The sequence below is a fragment of the Nematolebias whitei genome, chromosome 14, assembly GCF_014905685.2.
Source record: "Nematolebias whitei isolate Nwh7 chromosome 14, NemWhi1, whole genome shotgun sequence".
Taxonomy (NCBI): domain Eukaryota; kingdom Metazoa; phylum Chordata; class Actinopteri; order Cyprinodontiformes; family Rivulidae; genus Nematolebias; species Nematolebias whitei.
Window position 1 is genome coordinate 5,097,010 of NC_056511.1, and position 22,245 is coordinate 5,119,254.

The window sequence follows — 22,245 nt, forward strand, 5'->3', positions numbered from 1 at the left end:
CACTGGTTCACTGCTATTTTGGTCCACTGATTCATTGGCCCATTGCTGCACCGCTTCACTGGTCCACTGTTCCACTGGTCCATTGTTCCACTGGTTCACTGGTCCACTGGTTTACTGGTCCGCTAGTCTATGATCCAGACAGAAGCTACACTGCGCCTCATGTATCCTAATTTGCCAGTTGTTTGGAGCCTCCCTTTCCATAGCTTTGACAGGAAGGCCAATAAATGAGATTCCTTCATTCAGTTCAATGCTTATTCAATTCAATTTATTCAATTTGTTTCTCCTTCCTGTCCTCTCAAACCCAGCCAATCGAAGCAGATGGCCGCCTGTCCCGAGTCTGATTCTGTTGGAGGTTTCTTCCTCATGAGGGATTATTTCCTTTCCACTGTCGCCTTCATGCTTGCTCAGAATTAAAGTCTGCGATGAAGTTAAGACTCAAAGCAGTCTGCTCCTCAGATAAGTAATGTTATTAACTTACTTAGTTAATATTATTAACTTGAGCATGCATCAGGAGATATTAACTTACATTTTATGTATACTGTATGAATGTTTCTGTTCATTGCCCTGAGATGACTTCTGTTGTGACTTGAGTTTAGCAGGTATGGAATCTAATCATCACCAGGCTCTGATCAGTCTCCTGCTCTTCCCTCAAGCGTTTGAGACGCTCAAACAAGGTTAAATAAATAAACCTTCTATGTTTAATAGTAGTTTAGCACTGTCTTTCATACAACAAACTTTAGTAATGACTTGAACCGTGTCATAAATCCTCAGGTCATATTTGGTGCTTTTAAACACAGCTGACTTGGAGACAGTTTGTTGTTCATAATATGCGGCGGCGTGTTGGGCCAAAGGTCAGTTGTTATCCAGCGGTAGGTCAAAGGAAACAAAACAAACAATCCGTGTAATAATGTTTTCATAAACATATTATTTGTATTGATATTCATCTCCTGGCCCTCAACCTGTCAGTAGAAATCAAATTTTAATTACAGGTAAATTTAATTTGACACTAAAAATGTCTTGCTTAAAAAAAATATTTCTTTTGTTTTATTTAAAACATGCACAAATAAATAATTAGTTATTCAGCTATATTTAAAGTATCAAAGATTTATTTTAATAGCAAGACTGATTTATTATATTGTGCTGAGTTGGGAAATAAAACCTGCTGAAACGTTTAAAATGTGTTTAATCGTTTTCCTGCCCTGTAGCGACCTCTAGCGGTCATAAAGAAAACTGCACGGAAATAGTAAACTGAAGTTCACTTTTGCAAGGATTTAAAAAAAAAATTACTTTGCAAAAACAATTTTCACAACACGAGCTCATGCTTTAATTAGTTACATGTTTCTTCAAGTGGTCAAGACCACTGTCAGGTTTTAAGACTGGACTAAGTGATTTAAAGTCGTCCTTTTTTTGTTACACAGATATTCTTCTAGACGTATTCAATAATACCTTTAACTTTATGATCAGAAATGTTACTTTCAACAGTTTTTTAACATATACATGAACGTTCCCAAACTAAAAGTGTTTATATATGTATAATTTTATACAATCGTTGTATTTTATTTGATCATTACAACAGTCTAGAAAATAAAACCCACACACATTATTGTTATTGTAAATTAGGCGTGTACGATGTATTTAAGGTTTCATTACTGATAGTAAAAAAAAAATCTAAATCATGCAATTTATTACTCCAAAAAGGATAATGATTCTGTTTGTACAAAAAGTAACACAAAAAATATCAGATTTTAATTTATTTTTCATTTTTGTTTTGCATTCTGATAGAAAATACACATTAGTATGACTTAACTGTAGATGTTTTTCCTGAATTGTGTGTATCTATTTTTTAATTCATATTTTGAACATTTTAATTAATATATTAATTTAATCTATCTATCTATCTATCTATCTATCTATCTATCTATCTATCTATCTATCTATCTATCTAAATTAAAGAAAATATAAAAATTAAGCTTAACAATTATTGCTTTTTAAAATAATTTGTAATGTTTTTTGTGCATGTTTGTTGCTTTTCTAAAGCACTTTTCACTACATTTAGGACGCTTTTATAAAATAAATTTTAATTTGATTTAAATTAATTTTTAGGCCACACATGCAAAACAAAAAATAAAATCAGCAGCTGAATAGTTTCGCGGGAACTGCTGTCAAAATGACCACGCCCACGAGCGATAAATTAACCAATAAGATTGCTACAAAGCCAGTCATGCCGGATCCATCGACCAATCATAACGCGACAAATTCAGAGGCGTTTAGCCCCGCCTTAGCACTATAAATTTAGAGGTTCACGTGCGAGCTATATATTACCCGTTAGTTGTTTATATGTTTTACCTGGACATAAATTATGTTTTTAAACATTCATAAATGTATTTCTATTAACTGTTTTATTCAGTAGTTAACAAATCTGAAGCATGAAAAAGTAGCTTTGTTGTTTTTTTTCTGGATTCTTTTAATTAATTTTTTTCAGGCGGAATAAAAAGTAGTTCCAACGTCTGGCGCAGGACTGAGCCGCTTCATATTTTGGCCGATTCCCCCTCATTTCACGCGTGAGAACGTCACAGCCGAGCCAGACTGTGTAGTGTGGTGTCATCCCCCCTCCCCACCCCAGGAGGCTCTGCTCTCCCAGCCCCTTTGTTCGCTCCGGCCGGTGAGTCAGAGAGGGGCGCGGAGCTGCTGCTAGCCCAACAAACCCACCGGCAACGTGCAGCCCGGAGCGAAGAGGCCGGCGGAGGGAGCGACACAAGAAAGTTGTCCCGGCGGCGGAACCTTTCATGTCGTTAGCCGCTTTAGCTAACCGTCCGGGAGAAAATGAACCGGCAGGCTAAAACTCAGCACCGGTTTGTCGCCACCATCCTCTGACTCTCCCTTTCGGTTTCTGCTCAGCATCCATATTTGCATCCCTCCCTGGGAGTGGCAGCCGCTAATCCCTCTCTCTCTCCTCCCTCGCGGGCGCAGACCTTCCCGGACTCCCCCCTCGCAGGTTTCATCCTCGCACATTAAGGTGAGTTACACCTATTACAGGTATTTTTTATCACAAGGCGCGTTGTGTTCGGGTGAAGGTGAAGGGCAGTGGAGACCACGCTGCCGCAGGAGCGACAACAATGGATCAAACTGCGTTGTTGTGTTACATGATCGCCCCCAGCCCTGGGGTCCATTAGGAGGTTTATGATCCAGGCCTCGGTGCAGCATCGCTCACAGGCCTGATCTGAACCCACGCGCACTCATTTATACACTAAAATGCTCATTTGTTTCACAATAACAGCCTGTAAACAGCTTCAGCAGCAGTTTATGAGTAATCAATCCATCAGGCTCCGAGTTGTGATGTGAGGACATGCTTACAGCTCTCCAGGGGCGATTCTAGGAGCTGAACTTTGGGGGGTGCTTAGCCCCCAGTACTGACATCAGTGTTGCCAGATAGAGTCGAGGTTTTCCAGCCCAAGAGTCTGTTAAAAACCGCCCCATCACACACAAACCCGCCCAATCAATATATTGTTATATTTACTGTTTGAACACACAAAACGCCAAAGGTATATTGGTGTTAATATGTCCATCAATGTCATTAATCATAATCGGTGCTCTTTATTCAGAAAATCAAAATGTCACATTTCAGGATCTGGTTATTATAGACGCAGATTAAATGTTCATTATGAATATTTTTATATTTATCACCACAGAGTGTTGCACACATTAGTAGGTGTAAACACTCAAAAGAATACATATGATGGTTACATTTAACCTAAATATTTTCAGAGTAAACATTTCTAATAATCACTTTTAAAAGTTACAAATGTTGTCTTTGGTGCCTGTTTGTTTTCCAAATATATCGGTGTGTGAATGACGGGCATTAACATAAAACACTTTGTATGACGGTGCTTTATGAAGGTCGGTCCATTTCCTTGTATTAGTTGACCAGCGGTTCTGCCACATTCAATATGGCGGCCGTGCTACGGGCCAGCCCGCTCAACGAGATGCCTGTCGTTATTGCGCCGCCTCAGGAGTTCTCGCCCTGGCAGATGACGACAGCCAATCAGTGATGGAGAAATTTCAGGGGAGCTATGAACCAATAATGATGAACGATTGTTGGAAATGTGTTGAATAGGTTAACTCAAAAACCGCAGATCTGACTCCAAATCCGCCCAATTTATCCCCACCCGCCCAAAGCAATTTTCACCTGCAAAATCAGAATGAAAACCGCCCAATCTGGCAACACTGACCGACTCTTGGCTTGAACAACGCAGCCCATGGTGTGGTTTGTGAGAAGTGTAACAGCTTACAGCACCTGGTATTCCCAGGTTGTCTCCCTTCCAAGTACCAGCAGGCCCGACCCTGGTTAGCTCCCGACATAGACGACAGAAGAAAAAATAATCAATTTGTACGCATCCTTTATGATTGTCTGTTATTGTCTTTGCTGTCCACTGTTGTCATCACTCTGTTAAAATCAGGTCTCTCTTGTAAATGAGTCCCCGAGGCTCAATGGGATTAACCTGATTAAATAAAGGTTGCATGACATCATGCGTGTTCAGGGTGGCATGGCCGTCAACAAGGAGCTTGGTCACTAATAGGACTTTTAAAGGATCATGGCAAGCAAAGACCAGTTCATGGCAAAAACCAATGCAGACATGTTCCAGTTTGTAGCGTTCTACATCGCTTTACAATCTACTTGTTTTAACGATCGTCTGTTGTTGTATTTGTTGTCTACTGTTGTCATCGTTCTTTGTTAAAAACAGGTCTCTCTTGTAAACGAGTCCCCGAGGCTCAGTGACACTAACCTGTATAAATGAAGGTTTCAAGAATTAACCAGAAGTTGCAACATGTATCTAAACACAAAACACAACTAGCTTTAAGCATTAACCTCTAATTTAAGTATACAGTGTAGTTATGACAGAAAATGGAGGATTTGCAGTTTCCTTCATACAGATCAACATGTGGTACTTCTACTGTCGGAGGAAAAAGGGGGTGGAGCTCCTGAAGGTTTCGGTTCGGGACAAATCGAGGGCGCTGATTGGTCAGTTGAGCCTGAGTTGATTGACATCCTGGATTTTATTGGCTCATTTAAGAGCGTCGGCATTTATTCCAAATTTATTCAATATTTTGATGAATCTAAGGTTTGAGAACTGAGTTTTCTTATAATGGTTTATTTTTCAGCCGTGCTGAGTTAATATTAAGGGGTACTTGAGCACCCCAAAAAGAGTTTGACATCGCCACTGCATTTCTCTTTGTTCAGACTGAAAAGTTTATGAAAAAGAAACAACTAGGTTCTTTTTTTTCTGTAAAACTGCATTTGAGTACTGAAGGATTTGAAGCTGAATTGTCAAAGTTAAAACAGTAGCTAAAAGCTGTAACCAACAAAACAAGCTTAAACCTAAATATAACAGCAAAATTAGAGCTAAAAGCTGAAACTACCAAAACTTCGTCTAAAACCTAAAATTTGTAGCTAAATGCTAAAACCAACAAAGCAGTAGTAAAAGCAAAATTAGCTAAACTTTAGCTAAAACATAAATTAGCAACATTGGAGCTAATAGAATTGGCATAAATGTACCTAAAATGTAAAAACCAGCAATACAGTAGCTAAAACCTACAATTAGCACAATAGCTAAACAGTTTTTAAAGCTAAAACCAAGAAAACAGCAGCTAAAACCTACAATTAGCACAATAGCTAAACAGTTTTTAAAGCTAAAACCAAGAAAACAGCAGCTAAAACCTAAAAATGAACAAAATAGCAAAAACGGTAAGAATAGCAAAATTGTAGCTAAAAGCTAAGATTGGTTAAACTGTACTCAAAAACTAAAACCAGCAAACAGTAACAAAGACCTAAAATTAACACAATAGCTAAATGCTATTTGCTAAATTGTACCAAAATGCTAATATTAGCAAAATTGTTGCTAAAATCTAAACATTTTCAACCAGTAGCTGAAATGTTAAATTGCCACAATAGCTAAAAGTTAATAATAGCAAAGTAGTAGCTAAAATGTAAAATTAGCTGAACAGCCTAAAGCTAAGATGAGCTAAATAAAAAAAGCTGAAAGTTTTTGATGCTGCAAAACACACAGACAGGAAAACAAGTGTGCACGCTGACTCGGTGTAAACAAAACAAGTAACCTTTAAGGTAATAAGACTTTTAATTTTAAAACTCTTAATTGTTGCAAAGATACATGTAATTACCAGAAGTAATAACTTGGTAAAAACATGGAGATTCAGCTCATAATGATAATTCATAATTCTGCTCCTGGTACTGTAAAGCTCTCCACCACCACCACCCGCTCAGAAGTGAAGTCTGCTCCAGACGTTAGCGGTTTCCAACGTTGATGTTTGACTTCAGACCCGGTGTGGGTCCGAGGTGATCAAGTTTTTCAACCACAGTGATTCTTTTGGACCACATTGTTTGAGCGTTACTTATCTCCTTGATAAACTTTAAACTGTGTTTCAAATGAAGCGTCTCTTGGGTCTTCATGGTCCTAAACGTTAAAGTTCACGATTCATTAACGGAGGCTGGCGAGGCAGAGGGCTTGATGTTGAGGCAGAAGATGAGTCACTATGGCAACCTCTAGAAGAAGCAACAAAAAAAACAAGTTGTTGATGTTTTAACTTGTTCCTAATTGTCCCCAGCCATCTTTAGCTGTCCCTTCTGTCCCCAACTGTCCCGACTTGTCCTTGCTGTGTGAAAGCTGAGTCAGGCTGTTGGTTTTTGTACAGCTTTGCCGTCTACTTTTCCAAACTTGTTGCTGTTTTATCCACTCGTACATCAAAACGTTTAGCTGATTCAGGAGACGACTCCCGTAATGTTTGATTTTTGTCACTTTTATCATTTTCAAAATATTGAACTTTATCTACAGATATTTGTCTCATACATTGAGGTCATTTAAATCATTTTTCAAAAGCTTGTTCTTTAAAAAGAAAGTTGAGAAAATTAGCTAAATTTTTGTTTTCTGATGCTACTTTCAGCTACTGTTCTGCCTCTCATAGCTTTGTTAGCCTTTTGTTTGTTTTAGCTTTTAGCTAGCTTTTTTCTTCTTTTAACTTTAAACATCCTTTTGCTACTTTTAGTTTCTAGCTAGCCTCTTGATGCTTTCGCTTGCCCTTTCATAGCTTTTTTTATGTTTAGCTAGTCTTTTGTCACTCAGCTTTTAGCTATTGTTCTGCTATCTTTAGCTTTAAGTTAGTTTTGTTAGTTTTAATTTTTTTTAGCTGTTTTTAGCCAAACCCTTTCTGCTTTTTGCTTCTAACTAGCCTTTTACAATTACTGCTACCATTTGCTACTTTCACTAGTGTTTTGCTACTTTTAGGTTTAAGCTAGTTTTTAGCTTTTAGCCAGCTTTTTCTATTTTTGTTTCTGGCTAGCCTTTTTTTTACGTTTAGCTTTTAGCTAGCCATTGCTACTTTTAGCCAACTCCTTTCTGCTTATACCTTTATATTTTGCTACTTTTAGGTTTTAATTAGCCTTTGTATTCCTACAGCTTTTAGCTACTGCTCTGCTACTTTTAGTTAGCCTCTTACTATTTTCTCCTTTTGACTTTTAGCTAGCTTTTTGCTTCTGTTAGATTTTAGCTCGCGTTTGACAGCTTTAATATGAGAACTCAGTTTTAGGTTCTTTAGCGGTCTCAGAGCTCTCAGCGAGTCTGTGTTTTTGCAGTTGATGCCTTTTCTCTAGTTGCTTTGTTCTCCAGCTGTTTGTCCAAACGTTCTCGTGTTCACAGCCACCTTGTCCCTCGTGTCTCCGTCCTACAGCCGAACATGGGAAGCAGCAGCCTTCGCCCTCTCGTTTAGTCTCTGGTCCACACCTCCGTCACCCAGGACGAGCGCTTCGGCTGTTTCCTGCTCTGGGAGAATGAACATGCTGAAGTCCAGCGGGCTGAAAATCCCGGGCCGTGGGGCCAAACATTCCAGCCCAGTGGGAAGAACCTCAGTGGGAGGAACGTCCAGCCCCGTCGCCCCTAAAGACGGTAAGTTAGTCACTTCCTGCTCAGGACTGCCCGCTTCTTTCTTCTCATCAGCGGAAGTGGCTCCGATCGTTTGTTTGTGTTTGTGACTCAGCGGAGCACAGCTGGTCACGTTCAGTCCACAGACGCGCTTAAACGTTTCAACGACTTCAGCGTCTCATCCCACGAACTCACAAAGAGACACGTTGCATTTGGTGTCAAGTTATTTAGCTGCTGTTATTTATTTAGCTTATCTTGATGGAAAATCCTGATTTCACGCTTGATTTTTCTATTCTTGGTTATTGATTCTTTTATTGTTGATTCTTTTACTGAATGCTGAGTGAAGCTGTCACCGCCCACCACCAGGAAAGGCAGGCGATCATGTAAATGCCTGCGTTTTTGTTTGTTTGCCCATCAAAACATTTCATCAACAAGTGGACACATTTTAATGAAAGTCAGGAAGTCGTCACTGGATGTACATGAACTTGATCCAAAATGGCTGCCGCAGTTAGTTACCCGTGGCAAACACAAATAAGTCAATTTTAGAATTGGGGAGCTAAAATCTGTAGCTTAGAATCATTTACAACTTGTACCGTAATCGCTAACTGTTCACCATTAACAATTGGAGGGAATGCTATTTGTCTGTTAGCAAAATTTCTTATGAACCACTCGATGGATGTTAATGAAACTTTAAGAGAATAATCTATAACTGTTCCAATTATGAAGTCAGCCTAAGTCGAGCCACAGTCGGCTTACCGTAGGAAACAGAAATAACTATTTCTATAGACGTTGAGCTAAATTTCAATGTATTGATTCAGTGATATGTTAAGTTTCCCAGCGGATTATAATCTGCACCTTACTGCCACAGAGGGTTCATATATTTCCATCAGAACCAGGATTAGTTGGAATATCTACAGTTTTATCCCTAAAATGTGGATCTGGAGTGAAGCGTTGTGCATAAAGGATGTTGCTGAACAGACAGCTGAATAAATCATTCACTAACACTCTGCTGCACAAAATTACAACCTCTGTGTTCACACGACGTAATCCCAGCTGCTTCCAAACCTTCAATTCCACCACGCTGGCTTTGTTCTTCAGTTCGAGCTCAGACAGCAGCTCCGTTCTCGTCACACGCGCGTAGCTGGGCTTGTGCTAAATTACAGCTTTACGCTCAGCCGAAGTGAGCCGAACACGTGAATTACCGCCCTCCTTCGGCTGATACCTCCTTAGTATCGGCATGAACAGGAGGCGTTTTATCAGAGACCGTGCCGATTGTGGAATTTCATTCAAACAGGAAGTCACAGCGTTTATGATTGAACAACTTTACAGCACTGCAAGCAGTGTTGTGTAATATTATGCACATGGTGTCTTTGTTTAAATATTACTGTTGTTGGACAGTTTCACTTGTGAATTGTTTCCATCCTTTTCCAAGTTGAGGTACAAAAAGAACTTCCTCTGCCTCCGAGGAATGGCCAAACCGAAAACAATAAAAGCTGTCAGCTGAACAGGAATGCTGTTAGCGAGCCACATTCTTTATTAGAGCCGCTTGAAAGCATTTTGAAAGAGAATAAACAACTCTTTCAGTCATCCTCCAAGTTTGTTGTTTGGGCTGGAGGTCATTTTTGTGTCTTTCTTTGTGTGGAGGCCACAAGCGCTCCGAGTGAGCCTGGATTCATCCTGAAAACGCCCGTGAGCGGCTCTGAAAGCTGATCTTTAATGTTGCATTCAGGACTGAAGCCCGTTGCCCCGGGCTCGTCAGCTGTTACTGTAGGTGGCCGCTTGATTCAGCAAAATATCCCGTAAATTCATCCCCATCCTGGTTTCCGCCCAAAGACGATGAGCATTAATGATGGATTCAGTGCTGCTTTAAATTCCCTCTGTTGCTGTTTCTTAGTGATTAATTGTTTGGCAACGATCTGGTCCATCACACTGACGGCAGATCAACGTCTAATTCACTTTAAACATGATGAAAACGCTTCACATTCACTACTTGTGTCAAGATTTGCTGGTAAACACTCAGTGACGCGGACTTTTATGAGGACTCGAGAAAAAAACAAACATTTAATAATATTAATATTCGGAACAAAAACGCTGGCGCAGCCACTAAACCAAAGGGAACGAACAAACGGAGGAGAACCGGTTGTGGAACCACAATGACTGCAGATGGTAGACGTTTGAGGGACTGATGAGGAGACTGAAGACGGCTGGACCAGAGGGAACACGTGTACAACAACAGACAACTTATGTTTGAAATAACGCACAAAGATTTCTTTATAAAGTCCCAGTGATGGGTGAGGACAAACCAGTCTGCCCAGTTTATCTGATTAAAAGCAAAGGCTGTTGGGGAAAAAAGTACCGTATTTTTCAGACTATAAGGCGTACTTAAAATTATTTGAATGTTCTCAAAAATGGATAGTGAGCCTTACAATCTGGTGCGCCTTAAAGGCCAAAAAAATACGGTACATAAACAGGAGAACACGGTGGAGAAGCGGACGCAACACAAAGCACCACAACGCTGGACTGACGAGTGAGGTGAGCCGAGGGACTGAAAAGGACCGGGGCTGATGACTAACAACAGGTTGACTGAGGAGGGGGTAGAATCAAACCAGCCGCTAATAAAACAGAAAAATACATTAAAAAATAGTTTTGACAGCTCAGACTCCAAACCAGTTAATAAAAACTGGACTGGCACAGAATTTAAGATGCATAGAGACGCAGATGAACTCCTCATCTGACCAGACTTTGAGCAAAAACACAAGAAGGGATTTGTTTCCTGCAGCAGGTCGGTCTCTCCGTGGTTTGAATCCAAACTTCCTGTTTGTCGGTTTTAGCTGCTGCAGCAGTGAGAGGGGCCACCGTGCCGGAAGTTGGCCGAGTTTATTTGTCTAAATTTGAAGAAGTGGCTCAGCCTCCTGAGGGAACAGAAGGAAGCTCTCGTCCTCTCGCTGCTCTAGATGTGGAACAGAGCTGTGCCACCTCTACGGAGACCCTGGAAACTCAGAGGTCTCAGCTCGGTCTCTTTAAAGGCGTAAAGTTCAGCTGTTTCCTGCAGGAAAATGGAGACGTGGCAGAGCTAGCATGAGAGAGGAGAACCGTTTTAGGCACACGCTTCGTATGTTCCTCCAAAACAAAACCGTTTAATGAAATGCCAAGTAAGTTCTTTAAACTCTCCGTTAGACGGGGCGAGGAGCCATGTGAGCCCATGTGAAGCAACAACCTCCTGCAGCGCGAGGCTAAATAAAACATCTAACAAAGTCTGTGCTTCCTCGAAAAGATTTCAAACACTGATATTTGATTGTGGCTCTGAATTCATTTTTAACCTCGCAGTCATTTTCTCACACATCAGAAAGATTACCGTGAAGCTTTTTAAGTGTGTTTACAGATGTGTCCATTTAAATGTTGCTCAGTCGGGGGCTTCAGCACTGTTCGTTTACAAGCCTTAAAACGATCCGACGTCAGAAACGTTCCGCCTCAACCGCCCCGCACCCTCCATCCCTCCATCTGTCACTGCTCGGCCGTCCACAGCTGCCACGACCTCTGCTGAAGAAAACAACTGAACCCAACGTGGCCCAGAATGAAGGTGATCATTGAAAGTGATCATAAATTAAAGTTAAAGAGGTCTGTGACCAAAACTGAAAGAGATGGGGGGATAATTGGGAGGACGAGGAAGAGGAGGGGCGGCATGAGGAAGCTGTGGAGGATTCATTGTGCCCAGCTGATGAATGGTGGGATTCAGATGGTGGTGGGAGGAGGCCGTGCACAATGGTGAAAGTAAGTTCCCTCTGCCAAGGAGCCGTTCGCCCTCGCTGCTCTGTCGCCTCAGAAACCCACATCACAGGGTCTGCTCAGGTTTTTAAACGCCACGGGGCCTTTCTGCTCCTGATCGTATCGTTTGTGCATCCTGCTTAGAAAAAAAACCAACAAATTAAAACGGTTTATAACCGATCGCATGCTTCAAGTCATTTAAAGGATGCGCAGATGGGAACATCTGTTGAAATGCAGATGTTTTAAGTCATTTACTGCATTATTTATTTGTGACGACAGTAGCGCCTGGAGTACCTGGAGACAACCGTCTAGAAAAGACCCCAACTGAGATTCAAACTGGCGTTTGTTTCTCCACGAGGCGACAATGCTATCCACTTCTCCACCATGCCACCCACTCCTCAGCTTCACCCCCTATTAAACCCACACCCTGCCTTATATGTCTCACACATAGGCGTCGCAACAATTAAATGTGAAGAGGACGTGTTCCCCCCAACATTTAAAAAGATTAATTCTGACCCCCTCAACCTTTACCATAAAATATTAGTTCACCTCGCGCGGTTTCTATTTGTTCGTGAACAAATCCATTCCACTTGATTCATAGAGACGGTGTTTCCCCTAGATAACCCCGCTTGTATAATGGTAGGGGAAACAATGGGAGAATACTCAAACCACTATAAATCCACTTCGGGTTTTGCTGGTTACCTACAACAACTCCACACGCATGCAGTGTTTCCCGTTGGCCATCTGCCTTGGCAGGATTCTCACGGGGTGATGAGGGAGAGACGCCTCCACAGACACATACGTAGAGACGTCTCTGTGTTGTGCCTAGCGTAGCGCTACGTTAGTGCCAGCAGTGCAGTTGTTGGCTGGTGTGTGGGAGGTTAGCATGCGTGAGAGAAGTGGAGCGTGCTCTATTCAAACAAGGGGAGCTGTTGGTCAGACTACTTCTTGTTGCTCTCTGAAATAGTTATTGAATCAAGTGTTACTTATGTTTAACAACCTGTTAAAATAAACCAGAATGCAGGAAATGACATCTATTCAAACATTTCTGAGGGAGGACCCCCAGACCCCTCCCCCCGACTCCACACACACACACACACACAAACACACACACCAGTGTGTCCCGCTCATATTACAAATGCTTCTGACGCCACTGGTCTCACAGAACAACATATGGAAGCAAGCAGGACACAAACTACACAACAAAACACAACAAACTGAGACCCAAGCTTCCTCTTGGGGTGATAAGGAGACGGCAGCGGCACCAACCATTCATGCACGCACACCGTACTGGCACTGCCGTGCACCAGACCGCCTATAATGGCTCCCTTACAGACGGCTGTGGAGAAAAGAACTGGGATGCAGCTCATTTAAGTGTCAAACAGGCAATATCTGAGGCGGCATGGCAGGGTTAATCACCGGCACGTCACAGATACCATCGCTCTGACCCAGTTTTCAGAAAGAATTAGAGTATCGTGTAATCTTGCACGAGCTGCAGTGCACGCCGAGTGTTGCCACACAGACATCTTTTCTCTGTAGCCATGACAGTTAAATGGGGGGAGGTGATGGAAACGTCAAAATGTGGGAATGCTTCAAAAACAAAGGTTTAAAACATGCTTGATTAGAAAAACGACGAGCTTTGATTTAATTTAAACATATTCTGATGTGGTGTCCTTGATTTGTTTTATGTTTTTAACACTAGAGCTGCTCTTTAACACCGAATTAATCTTTTTTTATTTCTAGGTGCGCCACTCAAGCCCATCACAGCTTCTAAAGTCTCTGAGGAGGGCGACGAGGTTTTAGGGGACTACACTGTTGGTGAACAAGTCTGGGTCAACGGCGTCAAACCTGGATTCATCGCCTACCTCGGGGAGACCCAGTTCGCCCCCGGCCAGTGGGCAGGCGTCATTCTGAATGACCTAGTTGGCAAGAATGACGGGTCGGTGGGTGGCGTGCGCTACTTTGAGTGCCAGCCCCTCCAGGGCATTTTCACAAGACCCTCAAAGCTCACCCGGCAGCCAGTGGCGGAGGGGAGCGACAGCCACTCCACCGACTCGGCCCAGAATCAGAGCCAGCAGGGAGGAAGCGGCGCCCCCGCTGGCCAGAGGGTGGTGGTGCCGCTCAGAGAGGGGCTCCTCAACAGCGCCGTGAAAACGGGAAACGAGTCGGGGTCCAACATGTCCGACAGCGGGTCGGTTAAAAAAGGTGGCGATAAAGACCTGCGAGTGGGAGATCGAGTTCTGGTGAGTCGTCGTGTCTTCTCAAAAGCTTCTTATACTTTATTTGATTTTATTCCTGACGGGAGAAGTTAAGAACTTTGACACAATTAAAGAATCGTATCAATCCTGGTCCATTTTTTTTTTTTTTTTTTTTTTGTTTTGGCACAACTTGATTTAAACTGATTAACATCAACAGTAGAAGAGTCGGACTGCTGAGTTCTGTTAGAACATCTTAAAGGTTCTGAATAGTTCCAAGATCTGGGCTCTGACCAGTTCATGAAGGAAAATAATGTTTGTTTTTTTTAAAGCGTCTTGGAATTTGTCCGTCAGGGAAGGAAAAGCGTATTGATGGACAAACCTCTTCATTAAGAATGAGCAGACTTAAGTTCCTAAATTCGCAATTTCTTCTAGTTGTTGTTCACCACAACGGAGGATGTACTCGATGTACATCAGGCATTTGAATAATAAGTATCCTACCTGCAACAAACCGCAGCGTCATCTCAGTTTGAAGAACCAGAGAGAAATTTTCATGGAGGAAGCTAACGGCTAATCAGACTGAAACAGCACCAGCTCAAACAGGAAATGTTCCCAACAGTTTAGATGTATTAGATTTTTTTTTTACACTTTGTCACTTGTTTACAACGCCGTAGTTTATGTTGTCACTATTTTTATAACGGAGCGTCTTTGCCATTTGCGCTGAAGCTGCTCACTGCATCCGGCGGTGAATCAGCCGTGACTCTCAGCTCTGCCTGTCGTAATCCCAAACCTGCAGACAACAGATTACTGGAAGGAAGAAAACGCAGAGCGTAGACATAAATGTTTGTTAGAGGAGCTGAGCCTCAACCCCTGGTGTCACAACTGATTAGTGATGGGATATTTTAGCAGCAGTTAGCTTAGCCGTTAGCTTAGCCGTTAGCTTAGCTCCAGTCAAGACATTTTTTTTTTACTAACAGTTTTAATCCAGTAACGTCAGTGTAAGCATATGTGTTTAAGTATAGGAGCGATTATGCCAAGTTAGAAATGTGTCTTTTCCCAATAACCCAGTAAATCTGTGAAAGCTCAGATGTCCCATCTTTTCACCAGCCTTGAACGCAGCATCACCTTTGTGAATCTGGAGTGGTGAGTCTCACAAGTCACATTCACTGGCAAGTTGCTCCGTGTGCAGCAGGTGATTTCTGCACATGCAATGCACAGAATATTCCTATTTGTGCCATTTGGAAAACTTTATGCATTTGTGACTCAGGCTTGTGCAACTTTTGAGATTAATTAATCTCCACAGTCGGGTACAGATTTTGTAGCTCCACACATCAGAGATAGAAGAATGGTGTTTCTTTACATCTAATAATCTGACAGAGTGTGCTACTAAACTTACACGTAGATTATTTCCCTATCCATAAAAATCTGGTTGTTCCAGCTTTAATTTAATCTCTTTCTGTACCTTTTGATCAGTAAACCCGTTGCCCAACAGCTGCTGAAATCTTTGACCCTGACGGTGCTTCTTGCTCATTACCTCATGGCCTCCTGTTGGTGTTTATAGTGTTTCCTGCTCGGATACGTTGACCCCGGGTCACGGTGCTGTCCATTTACTGATGGGCACCGCCGGGGATAGGTACATCAAACCACGCTTGAGACCCAGCAGCCTGCCACGCTGGTCAATATTATAAATCACTCCGGATTACTTCCAGCACTTAAGAAAGAGAGCGCAGCGCTGCTGACGCATTGATCAGTGAATCCATCTTTCCTCTAAGCCCCTCCAGTGTAATCTATCTGGCTGCGGTGGCTCGGATGCGCCGCCATCCGCTCGTTTCAGCCTCCTCTGAAACGCTGCTTTAAATTTTTTGTGTGAAATTAGCACAAAGTCAGATTACACACGGTGAACACAAAGTGAGGAGGTTCTTCCGTCACCTGGTGTTGAGTTATTTGATCGGTGCAGGAGAGAGACACGCTGACGAGGACGGATCTGTCTCTCTGTCTCTCACTTTTGTTGACTTGGAGAAATTAACTATCCTGAGTTTAATTTAAAAAAAAAAATTGCTCTTGGAGTGTTTCTGTGTGCGGGGATTCTCTCTGTGCTGACCGGCGAAGCCCTCGTCATGGTTTAACACCGAGTCGTTGCGACAGCAGCCGTCTCTGGTCTGGGTCCAGGCGTCTCTTTTGGTCTCGGTGGTTTCACAGATGGACATGCGAGTTTCAATGTCCAATATTAGCTGGACAAATACAAATAAAGTATCTGACACAATTCTTTTGTTTCTTCTTAAATTTAGTTTCATATTAACTAGAGCTCGACCAGTATGGAAATTATGGCTATCGCTGGTACCGATATTTTGGGGTTGTTTTTGAGCTTCGTCCACCCCAAAGAATCTAAGTAAACTGCTACTTTTAAACCTGTTGAACACTTGAAGTCTTGAAACAGTCTTCCTAACGTGCATGCACATCTTCTATCCTCCACTATTCACCATGAAGTTATCAAGTGTGTTACAAAAACATGAATTAAACAAAGCATCATTGTTTCAATAGTCAATCGCATATGGTGACGGTCTAATTAATATTGACCACAGCCGTGTTTATTTTTCTTTGGAGAGAAGCGGACAATGAGGAGCTTTGAGGACGACAAAGCTAACGTTACGAACACTATAACGAAATCTGACAACGTTAAGTGTTAGTAAAGACTGACGGAAGTCTTTTGGATAAAAGACGAAACATTTCAACGTTTTTTTTTTTAATCCGTCCAGAGGACCTGCCTTAACTTTGCTGGATTTTTCTACCTGGATTATTGAGCATGCATCAGGTTACTAACACCGATCTATTTTGCCTCTACGTTAAATTGTTCTGGATAAAAGTTTTACAAATAAATAGCCTATGCTAGGTTATCTAAACGTTAGCTTGCTAACTTGAGAGGCACGTAGCTAATGACAAGCAGGTTGGGGGATTGAAGATAATTTATTATTGTTTATTCTTTTTATTTTACAGATTAGTTGAAATAATCTTGCCATGCTCTGTTCAGTTAATATGCTACGCAGTATTGCTCGCTGCTTCGGCTGTGCTGAAAGTGAAACTTAAAGTGAACGGCCATGATTTGAACGTAGTCTGCATGCGCTCTCTGCTGGATACATTGTACAATTACACCATTTGCAAGTAAGGACACAGTTTGTTCCCAGTGTTTATATCGGTGCATAATGGGCCATTATTATCGATATGATACGTTCCCAAACGCCCATATCGGCCTAAAACATCGTCTCTACTGATAAAGTATATCAGTCGGGCTCCAATATTAAAATTAATTTTATCATGCAATGTTGAGACGCTTGCAAGAAATGGACGTATGGGGAATTTTTGTCTCTCTTAAATGTTAATAAGTGGGAATTGTCAGTATTGATGAAATGAGAGAGATTCACTTTAATTATAGCAGCTTCTTAAAGACTTGCTCTGACGTGTTGGCTTGTTTTTGTTTGTTTTGCTCTTTATAGAAACACTGAAAGATGACGGTGGATGGCAATGGCTTTGCTCGTCTTTGTTTTTGTCTCTTACCAATATATATATATATATATATATATATATATGTATTATATTAGCTCTTATAGCTCTTATATTAGCTCTTATATTAGCTCTTATATGTATATATACATGCAATGCAGACATTCTAAATCGCCTTATAATCTAGCTGTTTTTTGCTCCTATTGATTGTCTTCTTGGTTGCTTTTTTTGTTTGTTTGTTTTGATTTGTAAAAAAAAAGAGAGAAACTTAAATTTATATGCCTATTTTATGACTGTATTGTTGTCGTTGTTATTCACTGTCATCACTCTAAGAAATCAGGTCTCTTGTAAATGAGTCCTCGAGGCTCAATGGGATTAACCTGTCTAAATAAAGGTTGAATGAAAGAATCCATATAATACAAAATGTAAATATATCTCATGAATCACTACAGATTTTAATTAAACTCTCAGAAAGTAATGAACCCGATTCAAGATGGCCTCCACAGCTAATCAAACACTAAAATGACTTTAACTTAGTCGATTCTACAGAAATGGAGCTGAAATTTGATGTGGTAGTAGCTGAGAGTCATCCTGCTCGGAGTGTGCAGAAGCAGCGCTGCAGCCTGACAGCTGACTTTCTCCTCACGATGAAACGGAGGAGAACGTCAGCTGTCGCTCTGTAGAAAGGCGAAGCTGTGATGACGTCGGAGGGAGAGGAGGTTTTGGACGAATCACATGATATGTGAGCGAAAGTCCAACAAACACTCAGAATGTGGAACTTGGTTCTGAGAGCTGAACTCCCGAGAGTCCACGGTGCGTTCGTGGTCAAAAGTACAGGCGTGGGTCATTCACACAGAAGCAGGTAAAGCAAAACTTATCCGAGGGTTTTAGCTGGAACTGGTGGTCTCAGGGCAGAGCAGACGTCGAGGTCCAGATATCTGATGGGCAGAAGAATCCGTCTCGGAGGCAAAGGGGTCAGGATGTGGGTCGGGACTAAAACGCTGAATTACTTCAGGCATGAGGCATCAGACAATCTGCAGACACTGGGCAGTGCTTAAGAAGCACAGAGCACAACAAATAAATAAATAAACAAACAAACAAGTAAAAGCACAGTGCAGGTGCTAACCTGCTGCAGCAGGTGGCCTGGCCGTTCGCTGACGGGGACTAAAGGCTCTGTTCTGGTGGCGTTTAATCATTTTAAAATAAACCATATTTAAACTATTACAATATTAAAATTGTAATTGTTTATTTACACAGATGGAGGGAAATGGGGAGGGACGCAGGTGGTGAGTGTGCTTGTAGCGGAGAAGTGGGCGTGGCAGAGAGCGGAGATCATGACACGCTGCAGGAGGGAGCTTCTCCCTGAACCTGTGGGCTGCACACAGGTGCAGCAGGTGCCAAATCATTTCAAATCATTTATTTTAAATAAACAATCCATGCCGCCCGTACGGCTCATCCATCAATCACCTAATTGTGTGTCATGTTCAATCTTATTTTGAAAAACCACGAAAGAGCGAGTCCGCAAAAGTTGAACCGCGAAGTAGCGAGGGACTACTGTACAATTTTAATGCACATTTAGGATAAATAAAATGAAAAGACTGAAGTTCTTAGGTCTCGGTGTTTCACATATAGAATATTTTCTTTTTTATTAAGATTTTCTGATGTTTCCCTTTTTTTTTATTTATTTATTTTTTTAATAAAAAAATCATTTTGTTTTATCAACGCTGCAGATGCTGCAACTTTTATTTCCTTTTTGAAGTAAAAAGTTCAAGACAAAAACAACTGAAGTTTATTTGTAACAGAAGACGTTTCGCTCCTCATCCGCGGAGCTTTCTCAGTTCGAAGAACAGGCAGTGTGGCGTTCGAGTCCTAAAGCTGACGTAAGATACAGACGTGCTTCTGGTGAAGAAGCTAAACTCCAAGTCAAAGCTCTTGATTTACTGGTTCGTCTACGTTCCAACCCTCTCCTGTGGTCACAAGATTTGGATCATGATGGAAGGAAGTAGATCCTGGTGCTTCCTCTGTAGGATGACCGGGCTCGGCCTGAGCGATGAGGTGAGGAGCTCCTCATCAAGAGGGAGCCTGGAGTGGAGCCGCTGCTCCTCCTCATCCAAAGGAGTCGGCTAAGGTGGTACTCGGGATGCCTCTGGATGTTTTCCTGGTGTGGCTGACTGCAGAGACCCCAGAGCTGACCTCAAACTTTGTGCAGGGATGACGGTAAATCTTTGCTGTCCGGGAAACACCACGGAGTCCTCGAGGAGGAGCAGGAGGTCTGGGGTTCTGCTGGACTTGTTACCTCCACGTCTGGACTACAGACGAGCAGGAGAGGATAGATGGATGTAAAGATGAGTGATGAAAAACCTGATTGTTTGTTTTTTTCAGGTGGGAGGCTCTAAGATGGGAGTTATCCGTTACATGGGGGAAACGGACTTTGCTAAGGGTGAATGGTGTGGGGTCGAGCTCGACGAGCCCCTGGGGAAGAATGACGGTGCAGTCGCCGGTACGAGGTACGTGCTCACAGGCGATACACACTCCGTGCATGCTCCCTGCTCCTGCAACAACTTCCCTCTTTCCCCTTAAAGGAAAGTGAGAGGAAGGATGTCGATCCGTCTGTTCAACTGTTTGTTCTCGCCCCAAATGGTCCTTGAAATGACACCGACTGACCCCAGATCTGCTCCGGACCATTTGTTTGGCATGTGTTTCCTCTCATATTAGTTCCTCTTGTGATTTTTACAACCTATTGAAACATTTGTTTAAGCCCATCCTGCTGCTCTAGTCATTTTAAAAGCGGACACACCTGATAAAATGTGACGTTTATATTTTGGATTAATGGTTTCTTTTTAAAGATTAAAAACTTGTTATAGCTCAGAATGTGCTGCGGATCAGTCTCCGCTACCACCAAACCAAAGTCTAGGTGAATATAGGATTTATAAGCACTGAGCTTGTCTTGCTTTTCACCTATTGGTTCAGAACTTTATTTGCAAACAAGATGCCTTCACATCCAGCTGAGAAACGTTACAAGTGCTTGATGAACGTGTTTGTGTCTCCAAACGTCTCCTCCTGCAGATATTTTCAGTGTCTTCCGAAGTTCGGCCTGTTCGCCCCCATCCACAAGGTGATCCGAATCGGCTTTCCCTCCACCAGCCCGGCCAAGGCCAAGAAGAGCAAGCGGGTGGCCATGGGGGTCTCGTCCCTGGCCCACAGCCCCAGCAGCTCCTCCATCAGTTCAGTCAGCTCGGTGGCCTCCTCTGTGGGTGGACGCCCGAGCCGAGCTGGACTGGTAAGCTGTCTGCTTGAGCCTGAGAGCAGAACGGCCGTCCAGACGGAGAGCGACGAGCAGTTCGACGGAACCGTTTGATTCTGTGCTCGTTCGCTCTCTTGCAGAGAGTTAGACGAGCAGATCGCTCCTCTCGTGTCTGCGAGGCCAGTTCTGTTGTTGGAATAAGGTTGAAAGAGGAACCCAACAACGTTCAGCATCTTTATCGGTGCTGATCAGTTCGTGCTTCTGCCAAATCTTACCCCGTTCTGTGCAAAACGGTTGTTCCATATCAGTAAAGTAAAAAACTACTGCCCGTCACCCTGCATGCACGTACTAGGAACGGGCAGTTTAGCCCAAACACTCTTTGAATTTGTGGCAAATTCAGCAAAACAAAATGTTTAAAAGTATAAAAAACATCTTAATAAGCTCTAATCTCAGCAGCTGCTTTATGATTTAAAGTCTTTGCCTGTTCCACGTTTTCACTTAAAAAAAAAAAAAAACGTTCACACAGCTGGCGCTTTTACTCACCCCAAGTCTTGCAGCGTCAGGCTTCAGGTGCAGAGACATGTGCTGCTGCTAATCCTGCAAGCTGTGGATCTTTATGCTCCTTCATCTCCACCAGTTTATAAATCAACATGGAGGAACGGGGTGCGTGTAACCCGACAGCGAAGCTGAGCTCACCTGTGTCTGTAGTTTCCACTTTATAATCCTTTCAAAATAAACTACGACGTTAGAACAACAACAGACCCTGGAGCAGATTTGCTTTTCCTTTTGCGTTTCTATAAGTCGCAGTGTGGACAGTAAGCGTGCCAGCCTCCACGTGTTGCATCATCATGTTTTATCCTTGCTAACAGCTTAAGAACAATCCGTCCTGCAGCACAAGCACAAACTTGCTGTCGCCCACTCGTGGTGCATAAAATGTGTTTCACGCACAAACTCCCTACAGTGCTGAAGCAGCACAACCTCGCCTGCTTGTGTTTTCATGCAAACTTATGAAATATTTAATGAGCTTAATGTCTGATTTGAATAGAACTGCAGTTTTAATATGTGGAGTGTTACCGGCCTGAATGTCCAGATCAAACCACTGCAGCGATAATAAGAACAAAACTCCAGGAGGTTAAATCACCAGCATTAGGGCGGCTGCTGAGGTGGCTGCAAAAAGTCCTGACAGACAACCTTCTTGTACCTGAAAGTCATGGATGGACCAAAGCTGCAAAAGTGCAATTTGGCAGAAGAATGAACTGACCTGGAGCCTCATCTTTACATTAAATTAAGATGCCTTGCTGCTTTTTTCACTCCTTACTGCTTAAATATGAGGGAGGTGCAGGTTGTAATGCCTAGCTCTGGGGGTCTGCAACCTTTTTGATCAAAGAGCCATTTCTGCCTCTTCACTCATTAAATTAAAAAAAAAAAAAAAAAAGAGCCCGGAGCCACGAAACCTGCTACAACTGTGATGATCAACTGGTGGCCCATGGGCCATTTTGAGGTAGTTGGAGGGGGCTTTTCTGACCAGTGGGGTGACATTTTAAAACAAATAATCAATAGTGAATTTCAACATTTATTGATATTTTTATATTTTGGGACAAAAATAACTTTA

The 22,245-nt window shown here is 42.4% G+C and overlaps 1 protein-coding gene across 1 annotated transcript in view; it reads left to right on the top strand.

Moving 5' to 3' along the window:
• Positions 1 to 2,904: 2,904 nt before the first annotated feature.
• clip2 (CAP-GLY domain containing linker protein 2) overlaps positions 2,905 to 22,245 on the top strand; it is a 37,771-nt gene continuing 18,430 nt past the window's right edge. Inside the window, exons 1-5 of the mRNA XM_037688215.1 lie at positions 2,905 to 3,016; positions 7,741 to 7,955; positions 13,440 to 13,939; positions 19,772 to 19,896; positions 20,456 to 20,669. Coding sequence (XP_037544143.1) covers positions 7,841 to 7,955; positions 13,440 to 13,939; positions 19,772 to 19,896; positions 20,456 to 20,669 — 954 coding nt within the window. The 5' untranslated portion in view covers positions 2,905 to 3,016; positions 7,741 to 7,840. The remainder of the gene's footprint in view (positions 3,017 to 7,740; positions 7,956 to 13,439; positions 13,940 to 19,771; positions 19,897 to 20,455; positions 20,670 to 22,245) is intronic.